At 35.2% G+C, this 23,895-nt stretch overlaps 1 protein-coding gene across 7 annotated transcripts in view; it reads left to right on the top strand.

Moving 5' to 3' along the window:
- Window positions 1-23,895, top strand: part of TUT4 (terminal uridylyl transferase 4) — a 99,952-nt gene that overhangs the window by 68,893 nt on the left and 7,164 nt on the right. For 3 of the 7 annotated variants that reach the window (XM_081145207.1, XM_081145204.1, XM_081145210.1), the window contains 13 exons: window positions 1,446-1,549; window positions 4,571-4,628; window positions 4,722-4,825; window positions 5,125-5,214; window positions 7,349-7,462; window positions 12,416-12,493; window positions 12,638-12,815; window positions 13,092-13,139; window positions 13,227-13,309; window positions 18,484-18,599; window positions 19,520-19,743; window positions 20,515-20,615; window positions 23,329-23,776. In XM_081145207.1, coding sequence (XP_081001333.1) covers window positions 1,446-1,549; window positions 4,571-4,628; window positions 4,722-4,825; window positions 5,125-5,214; window positions 7,349-7,462; window positions 12,416-12,493; window positions 12,638-12,815; window positions 13,092-13,139; window positions 13,227-13,309; window positions 18,484-18,599; window positions 19,520-19,743; window positions 20,515-20,615; window positions 23,329-23,776 — 1,746 coding nt within the window. The remainder of the gene's footprint in view (window positions 1-1,445; window positions 1,550-4,570; window positions 4,629-4,721; window positions 4,826-5,124; window positions 5,215-7,348; window positions 7,463-12,415; window positions 12,494-12,637; window positions 12,816-13,091; window positions 13,140-13,226; window positions 13,310-18,483; window positions 18,600-19,519; window positions 19,744-20,514; window positions 20,616-23,328; window positions 23,777-23,895) is intronic. The other 4 variants (XM_081145209.1, XM_081145206.1, XM_081145208.1 and 1 more) reach the window with 2 other exon arrangements.

The following is a 23,895-nucleotide window of genomic DNA, read 5'->3' as shown; positions in this document are numbered from 1 at the left end:
CAGTTAGATATGAGAAAAGGAGTCAAGGATGATTTCATGGTGTTTACCTCAATAGTTGGGTGGTGCTATTTAAGTGAGATGGCAAAAATAGTAGAAGGAGCAGTTTTGAGTATAGGGGTGAAGAATCAACTGTTCTGTGGCCAAATATTTTAGAAAAGAATAAAGAGTTGATTTATAATCAGAATGAATTTGTACTTTTAGAAGATAATCTGTTATGTGCTATAAGATGCCATTTTTAAATTATATTTGCTATTATGTAAAGTATTGACCAAATCTAAGTCCCTGTTATATTAAACTGACACATTTTTATTTGCTCATGAACATAGCTTCTTTTTTATCTCTCTGTTATCATTGAAATTTCAAGTAGGGTATCAGAACTGAATCAGAGGATTAAGTTATTTGTTATTTTTTTAATCCTCACCTGAGGATATTTTTTCCATTGCTTTTCAGATAGAGTGGAAGAGGGAGAGAGAGAGAGACAGAGAGACAGAGATAGAGAGAAACAAACATCGGTGTGAGAGAGTACACATCAATTGGGGTTGCCTCCTGCACAAGCCCTGACTGGGTTGGGGATTGAGCCTGCAGCCAAGGTATGTACGTGCCCTTGACTGGAATTGAGCTCGAGACCCTTCAGTCTGTGGGCTGATGCTCTAACCACTGAGAAAACTGGCTAGGGCCAGAGGATTAAGTTTTGAAAATATAGAATTTGTTATCTAAATGTATAGTCTACAAGAATTAATAGGGTGAAAAGCCCAATTCTGTTAAGTCACAGCTTTGAAGTGGCATCTGTAGTGAATGATACTAAGAATGAGAGGATAACCCTATCATAATTTATATCAAATGGATTAATGACTCACTTTTGGAGGAGAATTAATTCTGTGTACTAAGGTGATATTTATAAAACTACTTGAATTGTTTCTTGAAAAACTAGTTTATTTCCAAAACATAACTCTCTAAATATTGATCTTAACTATCAGTAGTGTTGTTGAGGATGAATAAGAGTGAATGAATTTATGAGATAGTTAAGTTGGAAGAAGCTAAAGGACTTGGTGGTTTTTTGGATGTGGAAGTTGAGAGATGTTAAGAATCACATGTATATTTCTGACCTGGGGAACTGAGTCAATGACGATACAGTTTGCTTATAATAGGATTATAGGATTATAGGAATAATAGTAGGTTTGAGATGAAGTTGATGGTTTAGTTTTGACTTGTTGAGTTTATGATGTCTGTGGAAAAATGGAAGAAGCAGTTAGATACGTGGGTGTGGGAACTTGTGCAAAAGATCTGTGCTTTAGATGAGTGTTTTGGAATTTCTCAGTATATATGTCAATGGTAGGTAATTTAGGGCGTAGAAAGTGAACAAGATCATTTGTTTTAGGCCATAGGTAGTAGTAGAAGACTCCTCCTTCCTGCTAATTATAAAACTTTTATTTTTCTTTGCTTAGAAAAGGCAAGATTGTGCTTATTTGGCTCTTCTAAGAATGGGTTTGGATTTCGTGATAGTGATCTGGATATTTGTATGACCCTGGAAGGCCACGAAAATGCAGAGGTAAGAGTTAGTGTTTGGAAAGGGATGTGGAAGTTTATTTTCTTCCAGTGATGAGTCTGTTTTTAATTTTGTATGTAGTATTGATAAAAATATATGGTATCATTCTTTGAGTAAATGTATTAGCAATAGTAATGTTTGAAATGTAAAAGCATCATCATTATCATTTTAAGAGATTAAAATATTTAAATAAGTAAATTTACTGTTTGAGTAATTTTATAATGCAAAAAGCATGTCACCGAGAGTTATAAGTGCTTGTAATAAATTTTTGGGAAAAGTTAATATACCAGAGACTTGGATTTTTTTCATTAGAACCAATGAGAAACTGGTGCTTCAGTTCAGTAGTGAACGTTGATCTCACTGTGTTTTCCTATCTCTTCTATTAGGTCGTGTGTTTGTATCTCTAAAGATAGAAAAGAAAGGTGGACATATAATTTATAATTGGCTTGTGTTCTACTAGTTCATTGCAGTTTTTGGGTACTCAGAACACATTTTTTTATATAGAAGAAATGTTATAAATTATTTGTATTAGTATAGCTTTACAAGCTGATAGGAAAAAAATTTTGATTTACTTGAAATATATGGTGTTGGAGGAGAGGTCAGTGGATACCCTGGACTGCCAGAAATACAAAAGGGAGTCCTAGAACAAATTAAACCAGAAACATTGCTGGAGGCAAAAATGATAAAACGGAAGCTTTCCTGGTTTGGGCATATCATGAGAAGTCAGGGTTATTTGGAAATGTCAGTAATGCTGTGAAAAATAGAAGGCAGCAGAAGAGTAAGACCAAATATGAGATGGATTAACTCCGTAGAAAAAGTCCATAGGCATGAGTCTGCAGGAGCTGAGCAAGGCTGTTGTGGTCAGGACATTGTGGACATCACTAATTCATAGAGTCTCCAGGATTTGGAGCCAACTCAACAGCACGTTAATACATAGGATAGCTTTTAGAAACTCATTTTGAGTAAGGAGGGAAATTAACATTTGTTGAGTCCCCTGTATACACTTGTAGTTATCTCATTTCACTCTTAAAACCACCTTCGAGGTAGATAATTTCCCCCATTTTACAGATGAGGAAACTGAGGCTTTGAGAGATAAACTGACTTGCCCAAGTTCACAGCTAGTAAATGTTGGAGCCGGGATTCATACCCAGGTCTGTTTGACTCCAGAGTTCATGCTCTTTCCATTGTATCTCACTGCTTCTCTGTAATTTATTTAACCCCCAGTGTAGCTGAAATATAATACTAATGGTTCTGTAGAACCTAACCACTACTTTCTGAAATTGAAAGCTTTCTGAGTTCCACCATGAGATGCCAGGAGCAGACCTTCCCTCAGAGCCCTTAAGCCTTTCTTTGTGTGCCAGTCCTCAGCAGTGGGAACAAGATTGTCCAAGGTCCAGTAAAGAAAGGGGCTGATTGGACAGAGAAGCCTCCCAGGCCTTCCTAGCAGCAACTAGAAAAGGAGGGGATCCCTCTAGTTGCTCAATGCCTTACTAGCATAGTTATTGCTATTTATGTTTCAAAACCAGGGAATGATGGAAGATTGGGGTGAGGCCAAGCTTCTAGCATCCGTAGTGGTGTCAGTATAGCCTCTGTTGTATTATAAAAGAATTCAGCAGAATAGTGAACCTGTGCATTTCTGAAATAGTTATTTTCAAAAGGTAGTTTTAGAATTGTTAGCACCAGAGTAGAGATGGCATTGATGTTTAGTAGATCCTTATTTCTGGCTCTAAGAAATTGTTTCTGGTATTTATTAATATCTTTTTGTTCTGTAAAGAAACTGGAAAGTTGTAAATATTTTAGTTCATCTTAACTAACTTCTACTCAAGTGCCATCTACCTGGAGAGATGCTCCTTTCTGTTTTGAAGAGCAAGAATTGAGGGAATATAAAATTATTTTTATCCAAGGAAGAAGTTAGGGTTTTAGGTATATCCTATTCAGACTTCTAATTACTAAGGGTTTATGTATTATATATAAAATCTGTGGAAGGTTGAAACAGTGAAAAATTAATTTTTTTCCAGATGTCATATTTGAAAACATAAAAGTTATAAATTTATATTCTTGCATAATAAGAGGGAAATAACTTATTTTATCATGTGTTAATTAGTAACTAAAGTTTCCCTTGAAATCCCCAAGTTAAGCTGCAATGGCTACTGCTTTCTTGTAGCTAAAAAGACCATGTTGGGGCTATGCAAAAGTGATTTTAGTAGTAAGTGTGGGGCATTGATGTAAATACCTTTTAGCTTAATGCAGTTAATTTATAATGCCATTATCGTCCCTGTTTCTTATATTATGGATAGCTCTGCTGTCTAGTTTTGAAAAAGTCAACATTTAAATTTACAGAGGTAAGGATTTCCTTGAAGAAGTAGATGCTGGTTATAGTAGGATTATTTTTCTTTTATTCATGAACATAATAATAATAAGTAGCTCACAGACTTAAAGTGCTTATTTTGTGCCAAGCATGCTACTGAATGCTTTACCTACATGTCTCATGTGATCCCTCTAATTACTCTATAGGGTAGGAGTTTATGATTACTTCACTTTTACAGAATAGTAGTATGAAGCTCAGAGGGGTTAAGAATCTGGTCAAAGTCATATAGCTAGTCAGTACTTAATTTAAGATTTGAATTCAGATTTGTCTTAGTTCAGAGCCCATGCTCTTAATCACTACACTGTTTTGCCTTCACCAAACCCATCTATAGTTGTTTCTTCACATATTTAAAAACATTATCCTCTTGTCTTTGTGTTTCTCAGACTATAATGTGGATGTGAATTACTTGGAGATCTTGTTAAAATGTGGATTGTGATTCAGTAGACTTGAGATGGGGCCTGAGAGTCTGCATTTCTTGTTTCCAGATGATGCTAATACTGCAGGTCTAGGGACCACATACTTTGAGTAGAAGGTTATATAGAGCTTATGGCTAGAAATTTTAAATGCTAGTATTAAATGCCTAAATTAAAGTAGAATTTGTATTAGACCCAATTGAGTCAGACAGATTTTATTATTTCTTCCTTTTTTTTTTTCAGAAATTAAATTGTAAGGAAATAATTGAAAATTTGGCAAAAATTCTTAAGAGACATCCAGGTATGAATTTTAAATTATAACTTTAAAACAATAGAAAATATTTTTTAGCTTTGTGAAAATTATTTAACCTAGTGAAGTTTTATTTTTAATCAGGTTTAAGAAATATTTTGCCTATAACTACTGCCAAAGTGCCTATAGTAAAATTTGAACACAGACGAAGTGGTTTAGAAGGCGATATCAGTTTGTATAATACATTGGTAAGTTTTTCTTTCTTTATAGACCCACATATGTTTACACTTGTCATTAAATAAGTTTATAGATCATTGACTATACCTTTATATTTAAAGCTTTCAAATGTGAGCAGTATAAGGGGAAAAAAATTAATCATCTTGATATTTACTTCAGATTGAAAATTAGTTTTTGTTTGGCTAATTTATAGGTATTTTAAGTTTTACATTTGTATGTTCCATTTGGAATGTATTACATCTTTTTATCTGATTTTTAGGATTAATTTTAATAAATTTAAAGTGCTTTCAAATATGTAATTATTTTTCAGGCTCAACATAACACAAGAATGCTAGCTACTTATGCAGCTATTGATCCTAGAGTGCAGTATTTGGGATATACTATGAAAGTGTTTGCTAAGGTATTTATTTAAAAATTAATGATCTTCATTGTTGTAAGACTCATGATTGTTAAAGTGAAACATACTGTTGTCAGACTTGTGAAAAATATTTTCTGAGTTTTTGAACTTTTAAAAAGAAGCACTCAATATTAAATGGTTTACATTTATACCTATTTGAGCCCTAGCCGATTTTGCTCAGTGGTTAGAGCACTGGCCCATGGACTGAAGGGTCCCAGGTTCGATTCCACCAAGGGCATGTTCCTTGGTTGCAGGCTTGATCCCCAGCACAGGTCGTGGCATGTTCAGGAGGCAACCAATGGATATGTCTCTCTCAGCGTCCATATTTCTCACTTTCTTGTTCTCTCGCTCTCGTTCTCTCTGTTCCTTCCACTCTCTCTGAAAAGCAATGGAAAAAATATCCTCTAGTGAGGATTAAAAAATATATATATGTGTGTGTACACACACACACACACACACACCACACATATACTCGAGTTGGGTGATTCTTAGTTTTTTTCCTGTGCGTACTCTAGCCCATGTACAACAGCACTCTAGAAAATTTCTCATTGGTAAAATTTCTCACTGTGATAATGATTTTCAACCCTAGGCATGGGAGTTGGCATACCATCCTAGTTAAGAATCTCTGGGTTAAGAAATCTGATATTTGGGTTTAGTGGTACATTTTTCTGGCTAAGAAAATAAAACAATATCAACAAAACCCTGTGTTACTTTTATAACACTTATGAATTCTGTTTTTTTATTTTTTTTGCTCAGCATGTAAATTTCATAAGGGTAGAGACCTCTGTTCAGACTTAGTTCAGTGTACTGCCTGCTTTATGGTAGATGCTCAGTTAATAGTTAACTTTATGAATGTGTTGGTGGAAGGGTTTAGTAGGGAAAATGTGATGCAGTCACATTTTCATTTCATAAAACTCACTCTTTGAGTGGGGAGACATATTTTTTTAGATATCCCTATACATGTCTTTGTTGACAGATGTCATCTTAGAAAAGAAAGATATCTTGCCACATCCTACAAATCATATTTGATAGAGCTACTTTTCTGGATTCACCTCATAAAATATTTCCAACATGATAGTTCTATACTCCCCTGGAGTTTTAGTAATGCAACCAAGTGGCTTATGCCAGGGAAATCATTTCTCTCCCTTAATACAATAGTATCATCTAAAGCTTTACTCAAAGGAAGTCTCTGAGGATTTATTCAGTGTGGGTTTTTTTTTTAAACTAAACATTTTTTTGAATAACTAGCATATTCATATGGTTCAGAATTCAAAAGGTCTAAAGGGGGGTTTATGGTGGAAAGTCTCCCTTCCACACGTATGTCCTAGCCTGTCATTGCCTCTTGCTAGAGGCACCCTTTGTCAAAAGTTCTTCTGTGTTCTTCCAGAAATATACCAGTACCTAAATTTCCTACCTCATTCTTATTACAAGTATAAACACCCTGAAAACAGTGATTTGCACTTTGCTTTTTTTGAAAATATGTTTTTATTGATTTCAGAGAGAGGAAGGGAGAGGGGGGGAGAGATAGAAATATCAGTGATGAGAGAGAATCATTGTATCGGCTGCCTCCTGCACATCCCCTACTGGGGATTGAGCCTGAAACCCGGGCATGTGCCCTGAACAGAAATTGAAACAGTGACCTTCTCATTCACGGGTTGATGCTCAACCACTGAGCAACACCGGCTAGGGCTCTTTGTTCTCTTTTGATGGCTACATATTATTGAATTGTGTGGATACTCATCAGTTTTTAAAATCTGTGCTTTACTGATAAGATGGTTTCTGATTTTTTGCTATTTAAAACAGTGTCACAATGAAAAACTTCTTATTTAGTCATTGTACATGTTTTGTTTTTTTTTGCATATTAGCTGGATAAATTCTTAGAACTGCTAGGTTAAAGGAAATATGCTTTTGTAATTTTGATATTGCCACATTATTCTTCATAGAGTTTATGCTAATTTATGCTTTCATCTGTATGTATAATACTTGTTTACCCCCACCCTCTATGACACTTTGTTATTGAACTTTTGGGTATTTGTCAGTTTGATGGGTTAAAAAAAATAGTGTCTTAAACTAGTCAATATTTCTGCATGGAATAAGATTCTGAAGTTTTTTTTCAATCATTGTTATGTTTCTTTAGCGATGTGATATTGGCGATGCTTCCAGGGGAAGTTTATCTTCATATGCTTATATCCTTATGGTGTTGTACTTTCTGCAGCAGAGAAAACCACCTGTTATCCCAGTTCTACAAGAGGTAGGTGTTTAAGAAAACTGCAAAAGAGTTTCTTGTGAACACAATTGGTCTAAACACGTAGATCTTGCTTGGTTCATAGGATCATGAAGGACTTTTTCATCATGACATCCTAAGTTTTATTCTTCTATTAATGGTATAATCAAAAAATGAACCTTTTAAAAAAGTTTATTATGGGAAAATATAGACTACTAAAAGAATCATAGATGAATAGTACTATTGAATATCTTTTGCAACATTTTGTATTTTACAGTCAGAATGCTGCAGATCATTACTAAATTTATATAGCCATCCATGAACTCATGTATTAGTCTCTGAAATGCAAATACATAAGTTTTTTTCTTCAGAGTATGTCTCTCCTTTTGCTTGGCAAGGAAGCTCGATTTATTCCTATTTATATTTTGGTTGCGAGAAAACCCAAGAAAATATTTCCTCATCTCTGTAAGGTGATGTTAATGCATTAAGCATAAGTATATACATCAAAAGAAACAAAATATACTCGCATTCACTCAGACTTGGTGTTTCAGAGTCCCTTTTTGTAGCCAAATTATATTGTCTAAAATAGGTACAAGGGAGTTCTTTTTTAAAAAATGTTTTTAATGATTTTAGAGATAGAGGAACGGAGAGGGAGAAAGAAAGATAAATGAGAGAGATCAATTTGCTGCCTCCTTCACGCCCCCCTACTGGGAATAGAATCTGCAACCCCGGGCATGTGCCCTGACCAGGAATCGAACTGGCGACTTCTTGGTCCATGGGACAAGTACAGAGAAGTTCTTAATCATCCGCCTTTCCTCCTCATTTTTGGCACAAAGTGGGTTTGCAAATATTAGGGAGAATATAGTTCTAATTTTTTAGAAAGATGGTTATTTTGAGGTAGGAGAGAAGCATCAGAATTGTCTGGTAAATCACATATTCTGGTTTCACATAAACTTTGATAGTCATGTCAAAGAAGAAAATCACAAAATAGCAAGCTATATAGTGGGTGTCAGATGTCCTTAGTAAGCTTTTAAAAGTTCTAATGAATGTCATGTGGTTTTAGTAGCATTTTCTTCCCTCTTTAAACAAACAAAGAGAGAGAAAAATTTTAAATATTTTCTAGCAGAAAAATTTAAGTTGCTGAATCTGTGTTTGGTGATGCGTTTTTTTTATTTTTTATTTTTACATTTTATTTTTTTAAACTTTTTAATTTTTTAAATTTTTTAGATATGAGGGTCAGAACCTCATTGTTTCAGAGGGAGGAAAGGAGAGGGATAGAGAGAAACATCAGTGATGAGAGAGTCATTGATCGGCTGCCTCCTGCACGCCCTTGACTGGGGATCAAGCCGGCAACCCGGGCATGTGCCCTGACTGGGAATCGAACCCCGATTGCCTGGATCCTAGGTCGATGCTCAACCATTGGGCCACGCCCAGCCGGGCGATGTGTGTTTTTTTTAAACAAGGTTGTTCTCTGAAGGATTATTTAAAATTTATCATGAATTTATTAGGCCTGTCAGGGTCAAAATCATTCTCTGTATTAGTCTAATTGTTGTTCAGGCCTTAAATTTGGGGATATTTTGCATAGTTGCCCGTGATATCATAGTAGCCATTTGCTATGACTTTGACAGAATACTATGCTTAGCTAAAATGGAACACAAATTGTGGTGGTTTGTCTGTGTTCTCATTATATTACCCATGGATAAGGAGTCAGTAGGCAGCATGATATAATGGAAAGAGCAGAGCATGATTTTGGAGCCAGAAATAACTAGTTTGAATCTTAATTCTGACATTGTGGCCTTCAAAAAGGTGCCTGACCACCACTAGTCTGAGTTTCTTTTTTTTTTCTTTTTTTAAATATATCTTCATTGATTTCAGAGAGGAAAAGAGAGGGAGAGAGAGACAGAAACATCAATGATCGGCTGCCTCCTGCATTCCCCCTACTGGGGATCGAGCCCACAACCTGGGCATGTGGCTCAACTGGGAATCGAACTGCAATCTCCTGGACCTTAGGTTGATGCTCAACCGCTGAGCCACGCCAGCCGGTCAAGTTTGAATTTCTTTAGTAAAAATGTAATAATGGTATTATTTTGGTGTTAATATAAGAACAGAGACAATGAATACCTTTGAATGTAGTAGGTGCTAAAGTAGGTGTTCATAAATGGTGGTTGCTTTTGTTCTTAATTGTTATTACCATTAGCAGCTTTACTGATATTATTATTGGGAAAATGTAGGTAGGATTGCAATAGCCAACTTCAAGAACTCTCCCATTATCTGCTTAACAGACAATGATTGATGAAATGAGAGACAGTCCATGGAATGTTTTCCATCATAATGAGCTGTGATTGTGGGGGGCTTTGTGATACATATGAACTGATGATATATGGATTTTTGCTTCTGGCCTTTTTTGCTTATCATATGGGACCCCATTGTCCATTGCTCTGGCATCATTTAAATATTGGTCATTGTCATCGATCAACTTTTAAGGGTAAGGATATGTTTAATGAAGCTGATGGTCTTTGACTCCGTTTGTGATTGAACCTAGACTTTAAGTGACTGGGTATAAAAATAAGACTCTGCTAAGACAGTTTTTTATGGTCAACAATACAGAATTCTTTAGGTCAAAAGGAACTTTTCTAAGTAGAATGATTTTGCTGTATTCTTGCAGATCATCTTAAGTAAAAGTAAATTTTCACTTAAAAATTAGTAAGAGGAGTGTTATTCACACTTGACATTATGAACTGCCGTGTTTTCTTAGTTTATATCAGCTTAAAAATTGCTGTTGAATGGGTGAGCCTATGCTAAGTGAAAAAAAACCAGTCACAAAAGGACAAATACCATATGATTTCACTTATATGAGGTAGTTAGGGTAGTCAAATTCATAGACAGAAAGTCGAATGCTGATTGCCAGGGGCTGCAAGGAGAGGGGAATGGATAATTATTGTTTAATAGGTTCAGAGTTTTATTTTTGCAGGATGAAAATAATTCTGTGGATGAGTGCTAGCACAACAATGGGGATGTACTTAATGCCACTGAACTGTACACTTAAAATGATTAAGATGGTTAATTTTATGTTACATATATTTTACCATAAGAAATTATATTTTAAATATAGCAGTAGATACTAAAATATTACAGTAAGAAAGTAAGTATGGAAATGTACAGGGTTAGTCCTTGTACAAATATGATTGTATTGTTTGGTGAGGTTTCAGAGGGAGGACTGAGTGCTTGAGTGGAGAATGATTGGCATTGAGAGTAAGAGAAGAGAGAAACAGAAAAACTGTGTGTGTGTGTGTAAGAGAAAGAGAAGATACCATTAGTGCTTAAGGGCTAAGACAGAGTGGAAAGTTAGGCACTGTGAAATACGAGAGTTTATAAAAACAGGCAAATCAGTGATCAAATACTCTCTAAGGCCTACAGTTCCATTTTACTGTGTTACCAGACAACGTTGTTGGGTTGTTACTCAAAAGTAAGAATTTTCTTAAAAAGAATCAAAGTCTAAAGTGGTATCTTGTGTCATTTCCCTATAATAAATATAATAGCATCAAATATTTTGGCCTCTTTAAAACCTGCATTTCTTTTTTGAGGGCACGATCCCGTGTATTTTGTTTACCTTTTTTGTTTTATGAAATGTCTGAATTTATGCTAGATGATTCTTGGTAACTGCATTTAAGTTATATGTAAATATAAAAAGTCCCTGGAAACTATTTTTATGTAAATGTGCTTATAGAGTAGATATATTTAAGTATTCTCTACATGGCAGGCTTTGATGTAATAGTAGGAATTTTGGTTCTAGAGATGAGTTATAGTCCTTGCCCACAAAGAACTTAAACCTGAAAGTGAAATTAGAGGGGCCAGACATGTAGTTAATTTTGTAATTCATTTCCCCATCTAAAATGGAAGGGGCCATGGGGACCACTTTATCTATTGGTGTTAAAGTATACTGGTAAACTCATAGGAGCTCATTAGTGTATGTATGAAGAATGGGGTAAGGAAAAATGTGGTATGTTTTCTCCACTCAGGCTCCTAGAGTACCTTTGCTTTTATCTGTTTTACACTTCGGAACATTGAGGAAGGTTCCATTTTAGGAAAGAGTTTTATAGCTTAACAGAAAGATAAAATTTGAAAACAACTGACCTAATTAACCTAATCTCTCATTTTCATTGGGAAAACTGAGGATTTAGGAACATAATTTTATTACTCAGAGTCACTACTTGGCAAGACTAGGACTAGAAATAAGGCCTGCTGACTCTGAACTTGCTGCAACTTTCTACTTGATTGTATCTCTTTCTTAAAATTCCTTTAGAAAATAAGTCTTCAAACTGCTTGTAGAGGTTAGGTTAGTTATGCCTATATAATCATCTTCTGGAGTACTTTTCTTCTAGTAAAGTAGCATTACTCCTTCCCCCTCTTTAGGACAGTGAATTATTATAATTAATCGTGAAGATTTTACAATCTTTATCAAGATGTCAGGGAAAGCTACCTGATTGTCTGTTTTTTAAAAAAAATCAGCATCCAGGGTGCTTTTCAAAAGCCTCATCAGATAAAGATTAAAGGTACTCGAGTCCTTCCCCCCAAAAAACAATTCCATTGATTTCCTTTGGGTGCACAGTCAATAGGTATTATCTACTATGTATTTCTACATCCATGATTTTGGGGTGAAAATGCCGTTTTCATTTATTTTACTTTATTAATCTTGGGCTGGATGTGTTTTGACAGATCAAATAGGTAACATCAAATAACATCAAATGTGTCATTTGGAGAATCTGATGCTCTTAAGATATTCTTTCCCAGCTTTGGTCTTTCAGATACATTTTATTCATTAATAACTTGACATCAGATTATACCATCCTGACATACTCATTTTGGAAGGAGTATTTCAGTATGTCATATAGCTAAATTCTAAAATGAGTTGAGGGTATGTATTTAGGCTTTGAGGTTGGATAACTTAAAATCTAATAATAAAATTAATTTTTTATGCAGATCTTTGATGGAAAACAGATTCCACAGAGAATGGTTGATGGATGGAATGCTTTTTTCTTTGATAAAACAGAAGAACTGGTAATTTCTAAATAATCTTTGTTATGAAATGCTTACTGATAAATATTAGGATTTACATAATTTAATAATTTTACTTGGATTTGGAGTCTGTATTTTGGATAAGTATAGATATTTCTCTCCCTCTATCTTTTTTCTCACCTGTAGAAAAAACGTTTACCTTCACTTGGAAAGAATACAGAAACATTAGGAGAGCTTTGGTTGGGACTGCTTCGATTTTATACTGAAGAGTTTGATTTCAAGGAATATGTAATTAGCATTCGGCAAAAAAAGCTCTTAACAACTTTTGAGAAGCAGTGGACGTCCAAATGCATTGCAATAGAGGGTAATCATTTAACTGATACTCATTCAGAAACAAAACAAAATGAAAAGCCAGTTTCGTGTGGCCAAGGAAATTGAGGGGAAAACTGAAACATTAGAATTTGGAAGATTTCTTTCTTTTGATTCTTATCAATTTCCATCCTTTAATCTATAATTTAAAAAGATAATTTGCCTCTTGGGTAGTCTGAGTTATATAGTATTAGACTGTAGTCATGGCTACTAATTATATTTAATGTTACAATAAAAATAATTCTCAAAAGATAAAATTTTTTTCTTTTAGATCCTTTTGACTTGAATCATAATCTTGGTGCTGGAGTTTCTAGAAAAAGTAAGTTTTAAATACGGAAAGTCCCTGCTCTTAAAGCTTTTACACATTAAGGTCTACATCTTTATTATTTTCTTTTTTCTTCAATAGTGACCAATTTCATCATGAAGGCATTTATCAATGGAAGGAAACTTTTTGGTACTCCCTTTTATCCGCTCATTGGCAGAGAAGCTGTAAGTTTACGTAATTTGAATTCTGAATCTTTTTTCTTATATAACTTTTTAAATGTAGTGAAAGAAACCTATTCTTGTTTCTAAATTTGTGTTAGAAATAGGGAAAGAGATGATTATAGCTCCCTGTATTGTTTCTTATTGCACTTACCATATTCCATAATGAGATATTTGCTAAATTTTATTTATCTATTTGTTTAATCTACTTGTTAAATTCTATCTCCCCCACTAAACTATATTTTCATGAGGATGGTCCATATCCATAAAGTTTACCATCATATCTCCTGTGCCTATCAGAGTGTCTAGCAAATAGCATGTACCAAGTCAGCATTTGTTGAATGAATGAGGGAGGATAGTCAAGACTCAGGATCCATAAATTTTGAATTTGAGGTGCTGCCTACTGCACCCTTTCCATCTCTTGAAATATTTATGAAAATATAAACAGAGGACAACACCAAAGAAATACTTCTGCTGAGGCTTCTGCTCTAATTTTGATGTTGCACTAGTAAGCTAAATTAGCATGGACTGAGAGGATTCCTTTTGCCTGAACTGGGTAGCATAGTGTCCCCATTCCTCTTGGTCTCATTCTGGCCTTTTTTTTCAGAGATGGGAGTAATTCCCAACTCTTTTTTTAAAATTTTTATTGATTTTAGAAAGAGGAAGGGTTGGGGGAGAGAGAAAGAAAAAGAGAAAGAGAAACATCAGTGTGAGAGAGAAATATAGATCAGTTGCCTCCCATAGGGCTCCGATTGGGGATTGAACTGGGTATGTGCCCTGACTGGGAATTGAACCCGTCACCTTTTGGTGTATGAGACAATGCTCCAACCAACTGAGCCACAGTGGCCAGGGTGGTCTCACTCTGGTTTTCGTTTGCTTTCCCATGGGAGGAGGTCTTAGTTTCACAGAGGAAGAAACTCCCAAGAGAAGTAATCTCAAGAGAGAAACCATGTCTCTGCTATTCATAATGAATATCCTTGATTTTTTTCAGTCCACTTTCAGCACTCTTTCTTAGGGGCATGGGGTAAGAAAAGCTGAGAAAAGTCTAGAGTTTTTTTCCACTGTGGCACTGATTCTCAGACATTTTTTATTGTCCTCCCTCGTATGGGGGTGAAAATGATTATAATGGAGAGAACAAAAAATAACAGTAAAGTCTGAAAAAGTCATACATCAGCAAAATGTCTAATAAAAGGGAAATCCAATAATTATACTAAAATATTTTAATTAATATTAATTAAAATAGCAATAAATGAAAAGCATAGTCAAAACAAATCTGATGCACTGATAAGGCACTTTACCTGAAAATTATGGGAATTCCAACTATTAGTGTAAACATGCATATGTTTAGTGGGAACCTAGCAATTTCATGCAGTCAGACTTTTTAGTAAAACAAATAATATATTAGAGTCCTCAGGAAACTGGAATATGCTAATTTTTGTCTATGACACAAAATTTCAGTAACTCTTAACTCAATATGTTATAAGTAGTCCTAATAGATATCAGAGTCTGCGGTCTTGACTATCATTTGGTGTAAGAGCCAAACATCAGTTTGGGGCCTATCAAAAGAGGCCCATGGATCTGCTAACTCTTTTTTTGTTATTTTTAATTCTCATCCGAGGATATTTTTTTCATTGATTTTTGGAGAGAGTGGAAGGGATTATAACAACATACAAAATAGATATGTCTCATTCCTTTAGACACTAGTGAAAATGAAGACAAGTATGTTTTCTTTCACCTTTCTTGCTCACTCAAATATCCTCACTTCAATTATTCTACATTATTAGGTCCTCTGATATATTGGACCATTTCCTCCCATTCTGTCAGTTATTTTCTGTCTTCATTTTTCTCCCCTTTTAACTTATATACCTGGTCTATTCTCTGGCATATACTTTAAATTCCTTCGTATCATTGTCCTCCTTTTGCATCCTGATGTGTTCAACCTGACATGAATTTGAACATCTACCATTTATCTTTGCTTGGACAGCTAAGCTCTAATGGAAAAAAGTCATAAAGTTAGGCAGTTTTATTTATATAATACAACTATAAATTAGTGTTCACCAGCCTCACTGGACTTCCTATACTATCTGAATTTTTATTTATTTTATTTTTCAGTTACAGTTGACATTCAGTATTATTTTGTGTTAGTTTCGGGTGTACAGCATAGTGGCTAGATATTTCAAGTACTCACCTGGCACCATACGTAGTTATTACAGTATTATTGACTGTATTCCCTATGCTGTACTTTTACATCCCCTTGACTGTTTTGTAACTGCCAACTTGTACTTCTTAATCCCTTCACCTTTTTTTACCCAGTTCCCCAATCTCCCTCTCCTCTGGCAACCATCATTCTGTTCTCTGTGTCTGTGAGTCTGTTTCTATTTTGTTTGTTCATTTATTTTGTTCTTTAGATTCCACATATAAGTGAAATCATGTGGTATTTATCTTTCTCTGTATGACTTATTTCACTTAGCATAATATCCTCTAGGCCCATCCATGCTGTCGCAATTGGGAAGAGTTGATTCTTTTTTTTGGCATTATCTGACATTCTTACTACATTTCTTTTAGTTACCTGTATTTCCTATTCAATAAGAACTATTTGAAATTGTATTTATTTTAGTCAAAATTCAATACCCATTGCATTTTGTCCCACCTTTCACCTCTGCCATTCTCACTCTTAGATGTTTTTTCTCTCAGACAAAAATGGTATCAGAGAGATATTCCTTCAACTTTCTGCTACCAGATCTATAATTCTGCTTGCATCTGCAGATCTCTTTTCTTTATCAGAGATTGGTCCTTCCATATGCACTCTAGATCCATTCATTATTCACTTGATTCTTCAACCTTTTCATCTGTGAAAACATTTTCAAAGATGAAATACATAGAATATAGCTGCAGATTAGCATTTAACAGGTGAACATTTGACATCAATTTTAATGATAGGGAATTCTAACTTGAAACCTCCACTAACAGAAATGTCTCTCTCAGAAAGAATTCCTTTTTTTCTAAGTAGTTAACTTGTATTACAAAAAAATTATATTCAATTATTATTAGTAGTATATTTTGCAATTCTTTAATAAAAAATTTTGGGGAAATTTGCTTTCTCTCTTGTTATATAAGTACCTAACCTACATAATATCTACAGTTTTGCCATAATACCTAAAATATTTGCTATATGGTCCTTTATAGAAAAAGTTGCTGACCCCAGGTTCTTGGTAACCTTAACTGGGTGGATTAAAGAGATTCAGAAATAAAATGGATGCAATTTGGTGATTAATTATAGGTGATGGGTGCAGGAGAAGAAGTTCAGGATGATTCCTAGGTTATTACCTTAAGCAACTGGGTGAATTGAGAAAGGCCTTTTTGTCCTGGAAGAAAATACGATGATGAATTTATTTTGCTACATTGGTTTCATCAGTAGTAAATGTGAAAAATTTTTTAAAATACTGCTTTATTGAAATAGAATTCACATTCTGTACAATTCACCCATCTAGAGTGAGCAATATAGTGTTTTTTAGTATATTTGCAGGATTGTACAACTACCACCACAATCTAATTTTTAGAACATTTTCATCCTCTCTCAAAGAAACCTCTGTCCCCATCAGCAGTCAATCCCCATTCCTTCTCTCTCCCACTCCACAAACCACTAACCTACTTTTTGTCTCTTTAGGTTTGTTTATCTTGGGTATTTTATATCAGTGGAATCATAGAATGTGTAGCTTTTTGTTACTGGCTTCTTTCATTTAGTATAATGTTTTCAGGGCTCGTTCATGTTGTAGCATGTATCAGAATTTCATTTTTCTGGTTGAATGGATATATCACATTTTATCCATTCGCTTGTTGGACATTTGTGTGTTTTATTGTTTTTGTCTATTAGTAATGCTGTTGTGAATATTTATGTACAAATTTTTGTCTGGATGTATGTTTTCATTTTGGGGGTATATATACCTAACAGTGGAATTGCTGAGTCATTTTGACAAATTTATATTAACTTTTCTTAGGAACTGCCAAACTTTTCTAAAGCAGCTGTGCTGTTTTATGTTCCCACCATCATATGTGTGTTCCAGTTTTTCTACATCCTCACCAATACTTATTCTATAGCCATCCTAGTGAGTGTGTCTCCTGCTTTTATCCCTGACTTTAGATGATTTGAAGATAGATGAGTACATATCTTTTCTTGCTTTCCAGAGATATGGGTACTGTCAGGACAAACTAGTCGTTGTGATAGTGCGAAATGGAACTAAAGCTTAGAAGGTACTCGCATAAAGCAAAAATGAGCCTGGTTCTTCTGAAACTTGGAAAAATGATTTACTTACTGTTTTACCTGCCTCCTCTTTAGGTATACCCTACTTCATATAATAAAATGTTATATATTCTCTAAATTTTGTATGCAAATCCAGATATGTTTTAAACAAACCAGAGGATTTTCTTATTTACACAGAGCTCTTTTGTACAGAGAATAATTTCTTTCCAGAAGTAGCCTGGTGTAGTAATAAGCATGAGCTTTGGAGTCAGACAGACTTAGCTTTAAATCCTTTCTTTATGTGCTACTTATCAGCTTTTTTACTATGGGCAAATGACCTGATTTTTCTGAAGCTAAGTTTCCTCAAGTATAAAATAAAGATAAAAATAGTATCTACTATATTGAGATACTACTCAGAGATGCTACAGGTGAATGAGAAAACTGTGGATGTAAAGTGGTTAGTACTGTTAGCAACTGAGATATTGATGGTGATACTTCTGAATCTTATTTTCTTTTTCGTTTTTGGTCTTTTGTTCATTTTGTTTCTTGTGTATCTCATTTTCATATCGTTTTAGAAATAGTTATGTATTTCCTTTTTTTAAAAAACCACTTTTGCATCTTTTTTTTAATCCTTACCCAAGGATATTTTTTTCCATTGCTTTTTAGAGAGAGTGGGGGGAGAGAGAGAGAAACATCGATGTGAGAGAGAGACATCGATTGGTTGCCTCCCAAACGCGCCCCAACCAGGGTCAAGCATGCAACCAAGGTACTTGCCCTTCGCCGGAATTGAACTTCAGACCCTTCAGTCCCTGGGCTGACGCTCTAACCACTGAGCCAAACCAGCTAGGACCACTTTTGCATCTTGTTCTCCTTTCCATTTGTATTTAAGTAAAAGTTTATAGTGATTTTTTTCTCTAATAAAGTTGTATTTTCTCTCTAGGAGTACTTCTTTGATTCCAGAGTATTAACAGATGGAGAACTGGCTCCCAATGATCGATGTTGCCGTGTTTGTGGAAAAATAGGCCACTACATGAAAGACTGCCCTAAAAGGAGAAGGTTGGCAAATGATTTTGTATCAACATTATAGGGAAATTAAAGTTGAGGTCAATTGTAGCTATAACTGTGTTCAGATATGTTTAAGTGAGAAAGTTCGGGGCCTTAAATTGGACCTTAATGTATATTTTAGTGGAATTTTGTAATAGAGTGAGATTTACTTGTGGTACTATGGTATCTCATAACGTTCATTTGTTCATTGATTAAATCAGGGTTTTTGTTGTTTTAATTGAAGCATTTATTGACACCTACTCTATGCTGGGAACTGTGCTAGGAGCCAAGAAAAGAAAAACCGAGACATGGGGTTCTGACTGAGAACCTCAAAGTCATATGACCAAAAATTAAAATATAATTGACTGAATTTTTAAGATACATGCTGTGAGGCATATAATATTTACTTTGAGGAATATACATTCTATAAATCCCCTAAAAATCTATCTATGAAAAATACTTCCCTGTGTTCTGTATATGTACTATGTTTAATAGGCCAGGAAAATCCCTTCTTTAGTTGTTATGTCTTGCCTAATATAAAGGCTTAGAATTTTCAGGCAGAACAGGCTCCCTAGTTTTCATCACTGCTATTTTACTGAATGTTAAATTTAGGCAAGATACTTACCTTCCCTAAACCCTAGTTTCTTCCCCTGTAAAATGAAGATAATAAATACCAACCTGCAAGGATTGTTACAAGATTAAACTTAGATGTTTAAAAATATTTTTAATTTGCTATTTTATTATAAGGGTACTGGAATACCAAGTTTTTGCCATATGAGTAGGTGTGCTATAAATGTGAGTTCCTTTGCCTTTAAAAAGATGCATGAAACATGGGCATGTTAGTCTCTTTAATTGTGAGACTCTTGTATAGGTTAGTTTGTTCTGTGACTCCCTCAGTTTACAAGTCCCTAGCCCCACATTATTGGTATCAGCAGTTTACTGTTTAGAGTAAAGAAGAAAGACAGTGAAGAAGAGAAGGAAGGGAATGAAGAGGAGAAAGACTCTCGAGACCTTCTTGACCCCCGAGACCTCCATGATACTCGAGACTTCAGAGACTCCAGAGACCTCAGATGTTTTATATGTGGAGATGCAGGACATGTACGAAGGGAGTGCCCGGAGGTCAAGCTGGCCCGTCAGAGGAATAGCAGTGTGGCAGGTAAATAGAAAAGGTTAAAATATTTTATGGTGAAAATGAAGTAATGTATGTTGATGCCATTCTAAGGGCCCTAATTCCTCTCTGTTCCAAACCTAGCTATATGATTTTGGACCTTATAATTTCTTAAAGAGATAAAATTCAGACAGGCTTTTATTTTGAACAGTATTTGGATATGTTCATTTTCTAGGTCTTAGCAGTCTATTGTATTTAATCAGTTCCCTCTAAGTATTCTTTAGATCTGAGTCACAAATATTTCTTTCAATATAAAAGTTAACAGAAGTTAATAGAAGTTAACTTTTCCCCCAAAAAAAGTTAATGAGGAATTTTCTTCTTGGAACATATAGGAGAAATTATATCTCTTCCCACTGCTGTTATGAGAGAGGAAGACCTCCTTTTTATATTTCATAAGGAATTTTAAGAATTAGAAACCCAAATGAGAGTGTATTGAAAGAAAAGGAGAATATTTTAGAAGTGATGATTTTCAGTTATTCAGATTCTTATTGCAGAAGGTATTTTCTTAAATATATTGTTCCCTTTAGAAAAGCAGTGTGACATTTGTTCTTGTTTCCAGAACCAGTATATTTTTTTAATGATCAGGATTGAAAAATGGCTTTTAAAAACATTAGTTGTTATAAGTCCTTTGTTAACATTATCCTCGTTAACATTATAACATTGTTTATAAAATCTCAGAGAGACTTGAGACTCTTTTATAGATTGTCATTTCTCTGCTGTTTTCTTTCTTTTGATTTTCTTTCTAATGTTTTCTCTTAGCAGCCCAGCTGGTTCGCAACCTTGTAAATGCCCAACAAGTGGCTAGTTCATCCCAGCAACAAGGTGATCAGTCCATAAGGACTAGACAGTCCTCAGAATGTGTAAGTACTATGCCTGCAAATGGGTTAGTCTTGGCAGGAAAATAGTACTATTTTGGGTGGGTGATAATGTTGATCTTTCAGAGTGGTAAATACAATCTTCCAGATTACACAGTGCTTTGTAGCTGTGTCCTTGCTGAGCATATGAGGTGGAAAAGAGCATTACTTTTGGGGTAATGTAGATCTGTGTTTATATCTGTGAGCAAGCTTCTTAACTTCATTGAATCTGCTTTCTTGTTTGTAAAATAAAATAACTAATAAGGTTGTTGGTTGGATTAAAATTAAAATTAGGTAATGACTTAGGTTTCAGGCTTTAAAATATCTGAACCATTAATAAAAATAGACACAAAAATTGAGCTGTATTAGGGGTTTAGTACATTGGGGCAATAATACATGCATGTCATTTTACTTGCTTGAAACTTTCGTTGGTCTTCTAATAGTTGATATGAATACCTAGTGAAATATACCCTGTAAAAGAGCATTGAATTAGAATTCAGATTCACAAATTTCTTACTTTGTTGAGTTTTAACTTTTGTCTGAATCTGTATTCACCTTGCACTTCTTAATTAATTCAGTACTAATTGAATGCTTACTCTAAACCTGACACTGTGCTTTAGTGCTTCACACTTATCAAATTTAATTCTTTCAGTGGCCATGTGAAGTGGCAGGTATTAGTATGATCAAGTTTTACAAATTGGAAAGCTGAGAGTAAGAAAAGATTCAAACCCAGGTCTCTATAGCTTCAATGCTGTTAACTCTTAAACCTATTAAATCTGATGTGATCTGTATTTTTGAAAAAATACTTAGAGCATTTGAAAACTAGTAATAGGGAGAGTCTTGGAAAAACATTTAGGAGCCCACTAAAATGTATCTACTGTCCTGAATTTGGCATTTATGTTTTCTACATGTATTGTTTAATCTTCACAAAAATCTATGAGGTAGACTGTTATTACTTATGTTTTAGAGGTGAAGAAACTGAGATTTGAGTTTCTTGCCTGAGATCAAGAGATGCTTGGAATCAGAACTTGAACCGTCAAGCTATCTCCAAAACCTGTGCTCTAAACCACTTTCCTATACTTCCTCCGACTTTCATTCTCTGCTTCCAGCACTCACTTTTCTGTCACCTAAGATTTGAGAAGAGTCTGTCTAATGGACATTACTATTACTATTCTGATGTCTCACAAAGCACTTCAAGCTCAACATGTCCAGAATGTAGCTTATGTTCTCTTCAACTCCCCAGACTTACCTCTTTCTTTTATGTTCTCCATCTTATGAAATGATCCCACTATCTAGTTTCCAGAACTACTTCCTCCCACTCAATCACCACATCCAGTCAGTCACCAGGTCCTATTATTTGTGCATATGAAAAATAGCTACCTCACCCTGGCCAAGTGTCTCAGTTGGTTGGAATGTCGTCCTGTACACCAAAAAGTCGCAGGTTCAATTCCCACTCAAGGGTACATGCCTAGATTGTGGTTTGGATTCCCCCGTCGGGGTACATGAGGGAGGCAACTGATTTATTTCTCTCTAAATCAATTAAAAAAGCATATCCTTGGGTGAGGATTAAAAAAACAACTAAAAAAGGAAATTTGGGAAGAAAAAAAAAGCTAGCTCATAGCCATTTGCTTCCCTCTGTCCCTATATTTTCCTAGCATAGGCTACCATCATCTCAGGACCTCTGTTATAGCAGCCTTTTAAACAGTCTCAACAGTCTTTTATTTAAAATATTCCCTATTTCATTCCTATTAAGCCAGAGTATTTTTTCTGAAATACAGATCGATCATGTTTCTGATGTATTTAAAACCTTTCAGTGGTTTCCCAATGCCCTCAGGAGTCTAAACTGCAGGGCCTATAGGAACCTTCATTATCTTGCCCCTATTTAGTTCGTTAGCCTTAGATCTGCCATTCCTCTTCCCTTGTAATAATAAGTTTCTTTCAGGTTCCAATTACTTTAAAAGCCACATTTTTGCGCCTGTAGATTTTCAGTCATGTTTTTCCCTCTGCCTGAAACATTCTTTCCTTCTCCTTATCCTTACCCTTTTAAAAATCAGACAGGTTTCTATTTACCCTTGAGTTTCAACTTAAGGATCATTTTCTCTGAAGCTTTCCTTGGTGTCCTTTTTCTTTCATCTTACTTTCCCTTCCCAAAGTTGGTTTAGGTGTTCATACTCTGTGATTTCAATATACACTGTACACTATTACGTTCTTTATCATAGTAATCATTGTACTTTATTGTGATTGCTTATGTAATCTTTATCTGCTCCTCCTTCTTTCCCCCACAACTTTAAGCTCCATGAGAACATACATGTTAGTATTGTATTTTTAATTTGTAGAACAACACTTAGTACAAAATTGACACTTAGTAAATACTTGTTGAAGGACTGAATGAAAGTGACTGTGAGGTATTTAGATGTAAGTTTCTAGTTACAATTGGAAATGTGGGTTCTCCATGATGAGAATGATTTCTGGACTCTCCTTTGGACAGTAAAAAAGTTTTTGAAGTAATACCTATGTGAGGGTGGGTTTGAGAACCTTGCAAAACATTCTACCTTCATGTAATACGGTGTTCTGCTATTTGTTATTATGTACATCATAGAACTCTGTTTTTAATGATCTAATGAAATAACTCCATAATTTTCTATTTTGATAATCTCTGCTTTTATAAAATTAAGATGTTTATAACTTAATTTAAAAATGTACCTTTTTTTCTCTGCAGTCTGATTCACCGTCTTACTCTCCCCAGCCCCAGCCATTTCCACAGAACTCTTCCCAATCAGCTGCCATTACCCAGGCTCCATCCCAGCCAGGATCCCAACCCAAACTTGGCCCACCTCAGCAGGGAGCCCAGCCCCCCCATCAGGTCCAGATGCCTATGTATAACTTCCCCCAGTCACCACCAGCTCAGTATTCTCCCATGCACAATATGGGATTGTTGCCAATGCACCCCCTCCAGATCCCTGCCCCATCCTGGCCTATCCATGGCCCAGTGATCCACTCTGCACCAGGCAGTGCCCCCAGCAATATTGGCCTGAACGATCCCAGCATCATCTTTGCACAGCCTGCTGCTAGACCTGTGGCAATCTCTAGCTCCTCTCATGATGGACACTGGCCTCGTACTGTGGCTCCAAATTCCCTGGTGAACAATGGTGCAGTGGGGAATTCAGGTAACCTTTTCTTTTCTTCCTTTGTGTCTGTCTGCCTGTAAAAAGGTTGGGTGATTTGTATTACTGGTTGAACTTGTGGAAATAAATGTGAAGAAAAGGATGGCAAGCAATATTTGTGG

Source organism: Miniopterus schreibersii (assembly GCF_964146895.1).
Source record: "Miniopterus schreibersii genome assembly, chromosome: 8".
In the NCBI taxonomy this organism is placed as follows: domain Eukaryota; kingdom Metazoa; phylum Chordata; class Mammalia; order Chiroptera; family Miniopteridae; genus Miniopterus; species Miniopterus schreibersii.
The sequence above is the reverse complement of the archived record's forward strand: the minus strand, read 5'-3'. Positions and strand labels throughout refer to the sequence as shown.